Genomic DNA, 13,714 nt, shown 5'->3' on the forward strand with positions numbered 1-13,714 from the left:
GCGCGAAGCGCGACGAAAATTCTGTGCTTTACTAAACTTTTATGAAAATTAAATGTTAGTACTCCGTGAAAACAGCTCCGAAATTCCTCAGGCTATCTTCCTAATTGGAAGATTGAACTACTTATACTTGACAAACTGAAAATAGCGTTGACAAACTGAAAATAGCGAAAAGTAAGTAAGTAGATCACAAAATATTAAGAAGTAGAAGTAGAAGTAGCGAAAATCAGATCCACTTGAGTACGTACCAGAAGTAGAGGAAAACTACTTGAGTACTTCGAAAAAGTAGAAGTACTTCGTTACTGACCACCTCTGCTAATAAGTTATATGAAAACGTAACAACAGGCAAATTCTTTCCAACGGGACACGGGCTCACGTTGCTTATTATCCATCAAATTAATGATTACACTGGTGAACACGATTTTTGTTGGATTTGATATGACAATTGATTCCGACTAACTTTTGAGCGCTGAATTCAAAAATTTCTTCCGTTTGGCTCTATCACGTCAAGACTTTGAGAGAGGCACCCACCCCATTGTCTCATTAACCCACATAAAAGTACTACTTTTAATATTTTGTGTTTATTGTATAAAACGTTTCAAAAACACAAGCAGTCGCAAGTAAACGCAAATAAACATTTGCACTGCTTTATTTGTTTGATTCAAGATGATATTGCCTCTGCAGGAGAAATATAGTGCGAGTTTCAGTGTCACGATTTACGTTGATAACTCATAATCCTGTGGGCTGTCTCGTTTGATACTCGAGCAATAGTAAGCTAACATATGTAAGCTCCAATCTACTCTGGTATCTCACCCCATCATCTTCAGATATTGGGGGATGCTTTCTCCTAGGGATGGTGTGAACGTGAGGTTCACGTTCGCGTTCTGTGTGTGAACCTCCGAAATTTAGAGGTTCATATTGACAAACGAACCTTGGTAGGTTCTGCACTGTGAACCTTTTTAATACATTACAATTTTCACTTCATTATAACATCTTGGGTTGAAATTCATTGCATGTCATCTGCGAACCACTCTATATGCGTGGCGCTGGCAGCATATAAAAATCAACACTGAACGATCATGCACCTTGAAAATCTCGAAAATTCTACTTGATTAGATACAAATGTTTGCTCGAAATATCCAGCTTTCCGTTTGTGAATATTTAGTGACTCTCTGATGTGAGCTTGACCCGCAATCATACAAAATCAAAAAGGAAATACGCTACATGTAGGTACTCAACTTAGCCAGGGATATCCCTGACTTAGCGAATGATGCTCATTCAACCAATCAATGAAACTGATATCGTTGTCTGATTGTAAAAGCAATCTAGCTACCGTATAGGGTCAATCTTGATTTCATGTGTTTATTGTATCATAAAAAACAAATCCTTGCCATTGGGGTGTTGGCTACTGCTATATAACTTGTTAATGGGTTAATATCGGTAGCAAGTATAGAAACTCGTTTTACGCTCTGCGCAATATCAACGTAGTACTACTCAGACGCCGAATGCATTGTCTGGTCTGGCCTAGACCGTTAAGTCGTAAGCTTATATTCCCTTGCAAGTCCTCGTCTAAATTGTTGGCAAAGCGATGGAAGATATTGATTTTATGGGATCATTGTATAATTTGATTGCTCCAGATGATACACTTGACGACGTTTGTCGACGTTTACTTTGTTATAGGCTATCACAATGTATGTTTGGAATTAGCAATGTGACGTCACGTGACGTCATGAGGTTCACGTTCGCGTTCACACAGAACCTTTCAAAAATGTTCGCGTTCACACGAACCTGAACCTTTCTGGGGTTCACGCCATCCCTAGTTTCTCCTTGCCCATCGCTGACTATGCCACGATTTTCCGGGACATTATTTAGATATTTTAGATTTTTTGAATGTCTACAGTCCGACAAAAACATACGTCTGTGGCACACGTGTATCAGGGTTACATGCGCATTCTTATTATCTGACCGCTAAGAAGCACCATGTTTCAAAGCTGACACATATGATCCAATCCCAATCGTGTTTGTGATATTGCAGCGATTTAATGTTTCTGAATTATTCACGAAGACTAACTGAGTGAGCAATTGTTACTGCACCTAAGACGTTGTCATTTAGGAGAATGTCACACTTTAAGATCTTTTTTGAGCTACCAATAGACATTTGCCATTCACGCGGGATTCCTATGTCCTCCAGCAATTCACGATAACAGCATCATGCCAATGCGAGTATCACGGCAGTACACAAATCTACCGAAAGTGGCCCTACGATGAAAATGCCGTTTCTAATGATCGAAAGTGAGATATCCTCGTTCTCTTGCCAAGTAATCTTTTCCCAATTCGCAAGGATGCTATAAGTTCCGAATATTCCTCTTTCAAGTCCCAAAGCCTATGTCGGATCAATTAGATTGTGGTCATAGACTATTCTACACTCTGAATCATCTTCGATTTCAAAATCATAATCATTAGGCTGGCCATCCCTAAGATCTTCATATTGATCCAAATTATCGAGCTTATTGGAGTTTCCAGTTACATTAGATAAGCTTAATGGGGCATTGGACCTATAGCTGATAGTAAATCTAATGTTTAGTTTTCTTGCCGTATCCTGCAGTGTGCATCAAATATGTGTCTGAAATATCCTCGGATGATTGCATGCCCTAACCAAAAATTGGTGGAAAGCATCATCCTAGATCGATACCAGTACCTTTTTTCCTAATAATCCGATTGATAAAGGTGGGGATTTCTATATGGTATGGAAAATTAATATGGCTAAATTTGCGAATATGTCGTAGGCTAACCTTGAGGCGATGGAGAAAACCAACAGCATTTTTTGATTCAGCATACCAAAATTCAACAAATTTTTCGTTAAAAATTGTTGCCCAGTGTTATTGATTTCGCTGTGTTATTATTATTTTTATCCATGGAAAGGGGAGTGATGATGTGTTATGGTAAATACCTTAGATAGCTCACTTCGTACTGGTACATTCTGTCGCCCTTGACTAGAGTAATTATTTCTCTATAATTGACCCTCTCTGTGACTGCAGAATCAACAGTTTTGAATGGATAATCCAAAAACAACTCTGCTGGGGTTGAGTATTTATGAAGAAAAGCAATGCTCGGGCCTCCGTTCACATATTGGTCGACGTTTCCCGCAGCTGTTAACGAGAGCCAAAAGTTTGAGTCAGATCTAATCATGTGCTATCGTGCCAAGCTGTACTTACTGTCGAAAATCAAATGCCAGTATGTCATGCGCAAGACAGCGGCTGGTGACGCGTGGGTGTCCGGGAATCGTCTCGAAAGTTTTCGTTCGCCTGGTTTTGTTTTTTTCGGGTCAGCATTGAACTTCGGATAGGATTCACCACGAAGAAGATTTTTAGTGGTGCTGTAGCCAACGTCTCCGAAGAAGTAAAAGTTGTCCTGTGAAGTGAAAATTATATATGCATTAATCAATATATTGCCGGAGCATATAGCCGCAAGCGATGCGAGACAGACAGACCGACAGATTCTTTATTTGTTCAATTTGTTCAATTCACCATGATCATGATGATACCGGTACATTAGGGGTGGCCAACCTTTTCAGCCAAAGGGCCACATTCGAATGACGAACTATTGCGCGGGCCACTAGCCGCGCGAAACGCGAACATTTTTTGAAGTTCATAGGTCAATAATATTATCACTTGACTATATTGCGGGCCTGCTGTATATCGCTGGGCTCAGTTTGCAAGGACTGGACTATTCGGGACATATCGATATCGAAAGCTTCGACCGACATGCGTCAATCATTTTGTGCCTATAGGCTTTATAGTCGACGGTCTTACGGCGAGCGCAAACGCAAGGTCGCATACGTTAAACGAGATTTCGTCTCGTAATCGCGAATATAGTTGGATTCAATCTGATAAATTAGGCGTTTTTATATTTTTACAAAGGAGCAACAATATTAAAAGCAAGAAATCGAGTGACAACATGTTGCGCGAAGCGTGAGGAAAATTTTTACTTTTGATAAATCTATCGCAAATTATTCTGCTTTATTGTAGTGTACGAAGATCTACCAAAATGTGACTGGCTCATGGATCTGCCAATGCGTCGGAACTGATATTTTAGTCACCACATCTCAAGTGTTGCGGCCAGACTAATCAAAATTTTTGGTTGGCCTTGCAAGTTCACAATCTGTGCAATCCATTTTTGATAATATTTGAAATTTCGGAAATTACCTCGCGGGCCACTCAAAACCTTCTCGCGGGCCACGGGTTGGCTGGCCCTGCGGTACATGGTCTTGGCAATTTCATAAGTGCATGTGGAGGTCGCGCACTTTTAATACCCCTAGGGTAGGGGTGTCAAACTCAAATTGCGTCATGGGCCGGATGCCAGCCTTCGAATCGCTCGCGGGCCGGATCAGTCAAATTATTCCAAAATGTTACCTCGTGCCCCTGCTTTTCACTTGAATACTTGATTTTCAAGCATATTTACACGGGTCGTAGGGGTTTTATTGTAGCAAGTCGCAACACTAATATTCGCGATCGATGGCAAAAAAACGATGATTATTCGGTTGAATACAGTTAACAACCGATAAAGCTGTCGAGCTGATGATATAAGTTGGCAATTTCTTTGCATCCTTTGTTTTAGTCGTAATCTGGCGTTGGCCCTACTTACGCGTCGTGAGGAATACAATATATTTAATTGTAAACGCGGACGTTGGAGTTTTATTCATTATTATTAAATCGCCAGTCGGGTTTCCCTTACGTCTGGGGACCTGTTGGTTCGGAAGTGACTCAGCAGTGCGACCATAGATGTTTGAATTATATATTTGTGTAACAAATATGTTTTCAGGTAAACTGCATATACCGGTAACGGTTCCGCATTGGCGCCTTCGTTTCTGTGAATAGCTACTTTTCATTCCATCTTTTCATAAAACTCTGGTGTGCAGTTGTTGCCTTCTCGAAATGGGATGTAAATGTCACTGACTTGAGTGGCAACCAGAGTGAAACCACAACACCGTAGTCCGGTGGTTGTAATTTGGCCTATGAACAATGAACATGAACATGAACATGCTCGATATTTGCTGTCTTGAGGGAGTATTTTATGGATGTATTTCCTGCAAAATATATCTTATCATTTGCTACAAATGAGCCGGATATTATAAGATAATTTCAATTAACTCAGAATTGCTTAGCAGGCCTGATGAAATCGTCTGTCAGGCCGGATGCGGCCCATGGGCCGTATGTCTGACACCCCTACCCTAGGGATTTATATCTTGGAGAAAGGCAGTCATATCAGCCCATGCCACTTGTCAAGCGGATAGCCGTATTTTGGAGAATTACGTGGAAGTCAAGTATCGTAATAGGTTAACAATAAAGCGTGGATATTGAATCTTACTTTAAAGGCGTAAAATTGCAGACGGCCTATCCCGTCGTAGGTGTTCCGGAAATCGTTGAATCTACTGATACTGCATACATCATTCCGCGTTACTGTCAAAGTAAAGAATTAATGGTCACGAGAATATACATTTAAGACCAGGTAGGTCATACGGTAGCGCTTAATAACGTTCGATTTCTGGCAGGTAAGGGGTTCAAAAGAATTGTTGCCATTTGCGATTACAATTAAGATTATGATATAGAAATCTCCAACAATACAGAGACGATGACTGTGTCGAACACAGCACGTCCATACAAATTAGAAATTATTAGGTTAATATATCGTGAGCTTTTAGCAATCAGAAGTCGCCTATCAAGGAAGAGATACCCTCAGTGCATGGTAACGCTTACCCCTCCCTAAGTTTTATTTTAATATCATGACATTCTGCTGTATTTGAATGGAACCGTAACACATTGCTTCTGGTATGGCGGGATCGGTCCCGTGTTTCTAGTACCTTGGCATAGTCCACACGTCTTTCTGCATCTCCTCCTCATACTTCCCTCCTGATTGACGTCGGTGCAATAACCAATTTTTTTCCAATTCTCGCAATATTTACCCAAATGCTGATCGTCTTTGCATATGCCATCATCTGAAGAGAGTAGAAATATGAGTATTGCGATAGGTTTGCTTTTCGAATTTACTGCTAATTATTGGGGATAGGCAAAATCGAGTACCTGAGTGATTCGATTCCGAATCACGTGTTATGCTTCGAGTCGAGTATTCTAGTATCACCTATTATGACGTCATAACATAATTTATTATATCAAATTTCAAATATGCCCCTTATATGCCCCCACAAAGAATACAATGCCTGTTATCCAGCACATTGAAAATACTTTGGTATTTTTCGACCATATCGTTATCATTGCACTTTGTGAAAATGCTGTGAAATGACCATGACTTCGAAAATGTGTTATTTCCTATAACGTTCGTAGCTGTACTATATGTTTCGAATGCTGCGATACGGCCAAGCAAGGTTTCAGGCTTTCATTAAGGAAGATAGTATCGAAACTACAATTTCCGTCGATAAATTAACTTTCAGTGGCACGGAGCGCATAATTTGAGTACCGTACTCGAAAATATCGTCTTTTACTATACTCGACGCGAAGCATTAAAATTAATACTCGATTCAGATTCGAATACTCGAATCACTGTGCCCAGTCCTACTAATTATGTTACCAAACGGCCTCGTGCTCGCGTGAACTGTGGAACTTGCTGTTCTTTTTGTTGTTGTTTCCTTTGTTGTTGTTGTTGTTGTTGTTGTTGTTGTTGTTGTTGTTGTTGTTGTTGTTGTTGTAGTAGTAGTATAGTAGTAGTAGTTTTTGATCTCCTGGTGGTGGTTCTAGTGGAAGTGCCTCCGGAGTCTGCCGTGACACCAAATAGATCCTTTAGCTCCTTGCATGCATTCCCATAACTTTCACGGAGAGGATCAGATCCTTCGCAAGAATTCGTACATTACGAAGCAGTTACGTTAGAGGTGAATCTATTTTCGCACCACTGTGTCTTCCGTACATGCTTTCCATTCCGTGTTTGTCGTCATCTGGTAACTTGTAGCGTTCGTAGGCACCGGAAAAGTTGTAAAATGGTGCCATGAGAGCTCTATAGAATAGAAACACGCGTTAAGAACATTTCGGTGTCTGGAGAGTTTTGTGGTCGATCAGTATGTGCACATTGCACATAGGTAGCCTATGTTGTAATCTTTTGCGTATTGTCGCCTTGCTTGTTAGGAATCCGTGTACTGCGTTCGGTTAATGTTCATTCCGGTAGATGACGAGGCATTTAGGCCGAGTGGTTTGCTGCCAAATGCGTTTAGCACAAGTGCATCGACCAATCTTTTCCAAATGGACGAATCGTGGGAATCACGCACACATGTATAGCAGTTTAGGCTTGCATCAGCAACCCACTGCCAATAGTTGTCACAGGCCAATTTAAATGACGCAACACTTCTTCCTTGACCTTCAGAGGAAAGACATAAACTCTCAAGCTTCTGATGTTTATACCAGGTGCAATATGAGTGCCATAGGTTGGGTTGCATTTAAAACAGAAATCAATTTAAAACAACCATGTTTAAAAAAGTCCCTTCTTAAAAATTTTTAATTTTATTTTTTTGTTATTTTAAGCTATGACGTCACGAATGTTCAATTGCGACGTCATAGTGGATTGACATTTACAATTAAAAATAGGGTAAATATAGCTTCTTTGACGGAATATATATTTACTATAGCTGTTGCACCGACTATTTTGAGGGTTTCAACCATCCCATATCGTATACGTCGGCTATATCGGGAGGTAATTGTCCGTAGGCTCATACAACATATTTTTTGGAAAGCATTTACACAACTATGGCATGATTTTACAACTTAAAAAACACAATTTGGGTTTTTAAGTAGGCCTTTGTTTAAAACACTATTTAAAACATGTTTTAAACAACCATTGGTTTTAAATGCAAACCTAGCCCATAGGCTTGGATGATTAGCTAATTCATCAAAACCTGCAGACGTTAAACATAATTTGTTTTATCAGCAAACTCAAACGCATATACTCTACGAACAACAAAGCGATGTAAAGGTTCACAATTAATTTCTAGTGAAACATATAATATGCATGCCAATGTATATATATTTTCTATTTTTGGATATCTGACCAGGCATTGTAGTGTCTACCTATTTAGACTATCGACTGGAAACTATATACCATTATGATGAGATGACTCACGTTTGAGTCGAATGGTTCAGTCCAAGATTATGGCCAAGTTCGTGTGCAGCTACGGTGAATATGTCCCGTTTGTCGTAAACGTCTGCAATAATTAAATGTATGATAAGCATTAAAATGAAAATTTCAAAATGCATAGGCCTACGTTCCAAGTACAGGCCTACACTTACTGATATCACTGACTGCAAGAAACCATGGTTCTTCTTCATCGAAGTGTAGCCTTCCATTTTCAGGGTAAAATGCATGGGCGAGGGTATTTCCTGGGCCATCGAAAGGCCAGCTATCCCCGTGATGTCCTGAACATACAAGAATTCTTTAGGATATCGAATCACGAGCAGAACTCTAATAGACAAACTTGCGCTGTCCTATCGTTATTTCGTAACAAAATCCAACAAAATGCAAGCGACCTTGCTGTGACTGTGAACGAATGATAATATATATTCAACGGTTGCATATTTGAAAATTCATGTAACTTGATCGAAGTCTTGTTGTCGTTTTAACCAAAGCTAATAATGTACCGTACTTACGCACAATCATACGTGAACCTCAAACATACTACTTCGAGCGGTGCAACAATGGTTATTTCAAGACTTGACCATGACTACGAGACGAGTCACCGAGTCAACATAAGTCGCTTGCCTAACTTCGGTCACAGAAGGAATTAAAGAAATTGCGGGTTGTCAAGGTTGCGACAACGTAAGAGCGAAATCCGGTTTACCCACAAGAATAGCTCGTCCTATGGATTCATTGCATACTCTCGGCTATGTTCGCAATGTCAAGTATAAGAGCACCTATTCCGAATGACCTATCTTATCACTTGTTAGATAAATGTAGCGAATATAATTTTAATTACTCGTCCACCCGCGCCTGATATGCTAAGCCAGTGCTCTTCAACCTTTTTCGACGTGGTACACCCTTTTAACGTTTGCTCAAAACTCGTACACCCCTGTTCATTAGGGGTCTTCAAAAATGACTTTTTCCTCGAATCGTACTGGCTACTTGATAAAATTGTTAGGTTAGCTAACTTAAGCCTACACACCAAATTTTGTTCAATTCCAACCAGTAGCCGCATGGCTACGGAAGAAGAAAGTTTCTATTTATAATATAAAAATAAATAACGAAAAATGTGAAATATTTCTGTTCACCCCATGGAAGTATTAGGTTGTCTATAAAAATGATGTTCTTCAAATTTGGTTCAATTCCAACCAGTAGAAGCGGAGTTGTTGCCGTCAAAAAACTTGGATTTGAATAAAATAGTATTTGGTCGCAGAGTCCATTCGCAGCCAGTTAGGCCGCCCGCCACGCAAATTGGAATTTATTTTGTGTCAGCCCCAAAACAGCATGACATTACGAACGATAATCAATCTAAATGTAACAGTATTGGGGAGAGAGTATAGGTAAAGCTACTGCTGCGGAAGCGGTAATTCAGATCAGCGATGATAGCAGGCGCACCAGCCTACTGCGTATCAGGCCTGCCCCACACCACACACAGTCGATAGTAGCACATGGGCTGCAAGAGATGTCAGTAACCTCAGATCGTATGCCGCTACACACAGTCTATTGTCGCTAATTTGCATCACTAATAACAAAATACTAAATTTCAAATGTATGGCAAAATATTGGACATAAAATCGGCATTTTAAAACAAAACGGTTTCGATTTCAACATGGCAGCTGTTTCGACCCTGGCTGGCTACGTCACTTCATTTATGTGCATTGCGGTATTTATTAACGTAGGGTAGGAAGTACTGATTCAAGAAGTCTGAGCTATCGCGGCGGTTTCCTCAAAAATCACTAAAAGACAAATGACTAGCTGAACACATGTTTGTTAATAACTGCATACTTTCCAACACCAAACGGAACTATTGGTCTGTTGCCGACGGCTAAATGAATAGGAGAAATATTTGCTTATGACATCACCATCAAGCGGTGTACAGTATTACACTTGAGATCAGAGATGCCACTCCTGGGATTTTCCACCCAGATCTGGGTTTTTCGAGCATCACCTGGGTTTCTGGGTTTTTGTGCTTGAAATCTGGTTTTTTTTCAACATCATGTTTGTCAGGTCAATTTTACGGCGCAAAATGGATTATTAGATTAGTAAGATCTTCTAATGTCGACGGATTCCACTGTGATTGAAACGGCAGAGTCCAAAGCAGGGATATCCCTGGTCCAAAGAGACCCATTTACTATTAAAATGAGAGGTCTTGGCGTGATGCGATAGAGCTTCATTGAATACTGACTACTAGGTCGCAGAAAGTCATGTTCACAGGGCAATTCTGATTTAGGACTTGAATGCTACCGGTAGCGCTGCAACAAATTCGTTGTGTGTCAGTAAATAGTATGTAACTGCTGTAAAGTATGCAATTTATGCACATGGAAAGACCAATTGTTGATCTAACTAATTTACCATGTTGGCTAGGGATGGTGTGAACCTCTGAAAGGTTCAGGTTCGTGCGAACGCGAACCTTTTTGAAAGGTTCTGTGTGAACACGAACGTGAACCTCGTGACGTCACGTGACGTCATATTGCTAATTCCAACCCTATCTTCCAATGAAGTGATAGCCTATATTAATGTACACGATACCTAGCGAAGACTCGGTCCACATAATGCCACAATGCTGAAGTACATATTGGCGTTTTAAACGTCGCTAAATGTATCAACCGCGGTAATCAAAGGATATAATAATTGCATAAAATAAATACATTCCGTCGCTTTGCCAACAATTTCGACGAGGACTTACCAAGTAATATAAGCTTACGCCTTAACGGTCTTAGCCAGACCGGACAATGTGTTCGGAATCTGAGTATTGCTACATTGATATTGAGCAGAGTGTACGCGGGTTTCTATACTCGCTACCGATACCACAAACTACAACAAGTTATGCCGCAGTAGCAAGCACCTTAATCGCACGGATTTGGTTTTAATGATGCAGTAAAGATATGAAGTCAAGATTGACCCCGTACGCCCGTTCGATTTTTTACATCAGAAGACGATATCAATGTCATTGATTGGTTGAATAAGCATCATTCGCTGACTACGTATATATCGCTCGTGATGTTGTGTGATTGCGGGTGAAGCTCACAGCAGAGAGTCACTAAATATTCACAAACGGAAAGCTGGTTTTTCCGAGAAAATTTTTGCAACAAAGCAAGTAAAACTTTTAAGGTTGTCGAGGTGCATGGTGCATGCTCGTACAGCGTTGATTTTTTTATGCTGCCAGCACCATGCATGGAGTGGCCCGCAGTTGAAATGCAATAAATTTGAGCCAAAGATCTTATAATGGAGTGAAAATTACAATTTACCAAAAGGTTCACAGTGCAGAACCTACCAAGGTTCTGTTGTGAACGCGAACCTCTAAATTTTCGAGGTTCACACACAGAACGCGAACGTGAACCTCACGTTCACACCATCCCTAATGTTGGCATCAGAGTATATTCACTTTCAACAGGGACACTCGAAGAGAGACATTTTGGGCAGCCGGGCAAATTATTCAGAGTGAGAGGGGTTTGTTAAACGCAAATGTACTCTTAATTTCATGATTTGGCAGTTTCTTTTTCGACTAAACATCCCAGATAAAAGTGTTTGTCCCAGGTTTAATGAATCGAAAGCTATTTTCAATCTATCTGGTCAGCTCACAGTCACTAAAAGCTAGAACTACCCTACAATCATCCTCACGATAGATGGGGATTAGCATTGTTACTAACATTACGAATATATAATACACTGCGTATTGACCCCCCATACCGAATGCCTGGTAGCAATGTGTCGAGAGGAAAACATCATATATCGATGGATTTGCTCATTTAACTCATCATTATCATCATTGGTTTTATTAGCAATTTTATCAGTTCAATACACCACCAAAAATGCGATACAATGAAAAGACAGGAAGATGTCGAAGCGACAAGGAGTAGTCTATGGAGTCTGACACCCACCTTGGCCTAGGCGATGTAAAGAGGAGGCATGCACACTGAATGAAAGTAAAGAAGATAGTATAGAAAAAGAAGCGACAAGAAATAGGGCGGCATGTCATGGGAAGCGAGATCGATAGGTCAGTCGTGGTCCGGTAATCTTGAGGATGGACTGTATTTATTTAGTAGTAATTGCTTGTATTTCGACTTGAATGTGGACATGCTCGTCGACTGTCGGATGGCCGGCGGGATACTGTTCCACACATCAGGTCCGGCATATTTGATAGAGCGATGATCTTTTCGGTCGATCATATGATATTTGGACGACGTGGACGCGCGTGTGTTGTACTTGTGCGCTTTTGATTCCGAGGTAAAGAAGTCATTGAAGTATTCGGGGCAACGACCGCAGTGGAACTGATACATAAGCTTGGCGATTTCTGACTGAGCAACATGCATATTATAGTATGGAAATGAACCGTTGGGATTTCAATATCAAGGGCTAAAACTTCTTGTATGTCCGTATAACTGTGATTGATGACTCTCAGTCACTGTTTTACAGCTATATCATAGAAATTTGAGTGAAATATAGGATCTGGGTTTTTCTGGTTTTTTTTAACGTCCAAATCTGGGTTTTTCCAAAATATCTCAGTGGCATCTCTGCTTGAGATAACATCGTACCATATTGCTCATTAACCTGTGCGTCAACCTGTACTGACCCATAAACCTGTCTTTGTGATAGGTAGCCATCGGCTCATTGTAATTCGGTTCTGGTACACCCCTGTACACCCCATCCGAGTGGTACACCCTTTGCAAATTCTGGTACACCCTAGGGTGTACGACAACCCCGGTTGAAGAGCACTGTGCTAAGCGAATTGTGAGTTTTTCGACATCACGGATTGGCATCATGCCACCCCATTTTGTCGCTTGCGTCTTATATTCTCTGCATTACTTTTCGTTCAGTGTGCAATTGTGCATGCCTCTTATTTATTTCGCCTAGGCTAAGGTGGGTGGCTGATCTTAATGGCTACACCAAGTTGTTTCGACACCTCCTTATCTTTTCATTGTATCGCAGTCTTGTGATGTTTTAAAACGATGAAAATATTAGTAAGCCTGATTGATTGATTGATCACCCGTATAGGATTGTTGCAATTGTACAGAACATCGTACCTTTCCCAAATCCAATGGTGATATCAGCCTCTGTGTTATTATCACCGTTATTTTTGACGAACCGCACGTTTGAGTTCCGCTCCCACATACACATTGCGCTCAGAACTCCCTGCTTGACCTTCGCACTAGAGATTTTTGTCGGGAAGTTATTCCGCTGAAATCTAAAACCAGAAGTGAGTCAGAGGCTCTCCCTGTCTTCTGGGATGATGGATTCGAACTTAGTCAAACTTACGAATATGTCAAGTGGTGTTGGTCAGCATCCTTATTGTACTTGCTCGTCCACTTGCGGACGAGACGGTATTCTCCTGGGGCATTGGGATCCCGCGGTGGGTCGCTCATTCCGCAACGGTCAGTTGACTTGGACTTTTGCACCAGCGTGGAGTTTAGTATTCCTATGTGTTAAAACAGAGAGCCTGTCAGCCTATCTATGGCAATACGTTGTGCATAACTATGGGTTGTGGTCAATATAATCGCAATTGAATAGTATGTTCATATTGAAATGAACCCGAATATTTTTG

The 13,714-nt window shown here is 40.7% G+C and overlaps 3 protein-coding genes across 3 annotated transcripts in view; all 3 read right to left on the minus strand.

Moving 5' to 3' along the window:
• Window positions 1-13,714, minus strand: part of LOC145440866 (uncharacterized) — a 194,380-nt gene that overhangs the window by 124,616 nt on the left and 56,050 nt on the right. The window lies entirely within an intron of this gene.
• On the minus strand, window positions 2,734-5,988 carry LOC145441349 (uncharacterized). Its single transcript, XM_080319195.1, has 4 exons — window positions 5,858-5,988; window positions 5,365-5,456; window positions 3,213-3,408; window positions 2,734-3,146 (listed from the first exon to the last, which is right to left on the minus strand). The coding sequence occupies exons 1-4, from the start codon at window positions 5,895-5,897 to the stop codon at window positions 2,935-2,937; spliced, it is 540 nt and encodes a 179-aa protein (XP_080175321.1). The 5' UTR covers window positions 5,898-5,988; the 3' UTR covers window positions 2,734-2,934.
• LOC145441643 (uncharacterized) lies at window positions 8,115-13,583 on the minus strand. Its single transcript, XM_080319552.1, has 3 exons — window positions 13,197-13,583; window positions 8,286-8,411; window positions 8,115-8,200 (listed from the first exon to the last, which is right to left on the minus strand). Exons 1-3 carry the CDS (start codon window positions 13,288-13,290, stop codon window positions 8,115-8,117), a joined length of 306 nt encoding a protein of 101 aa, XP_080175678.1. The 5' UTR covers window positions 13,291-13,583.

The sequence above is a fragment of the Botryllus schlosseri genome, chromosome 6, assembly GCF_051294905.1.
Source record: "Botryllus schlosseri isolate E-star chromosome 6, Bs_hap1, whole genome shotgun sequence".
Lineage (NCBI taxonomy): Eukaryota > Metazoa > Chordata > Ascidiacea > Stolidobranchia > Styelidae > Botryllus > Botryllus schlosseri.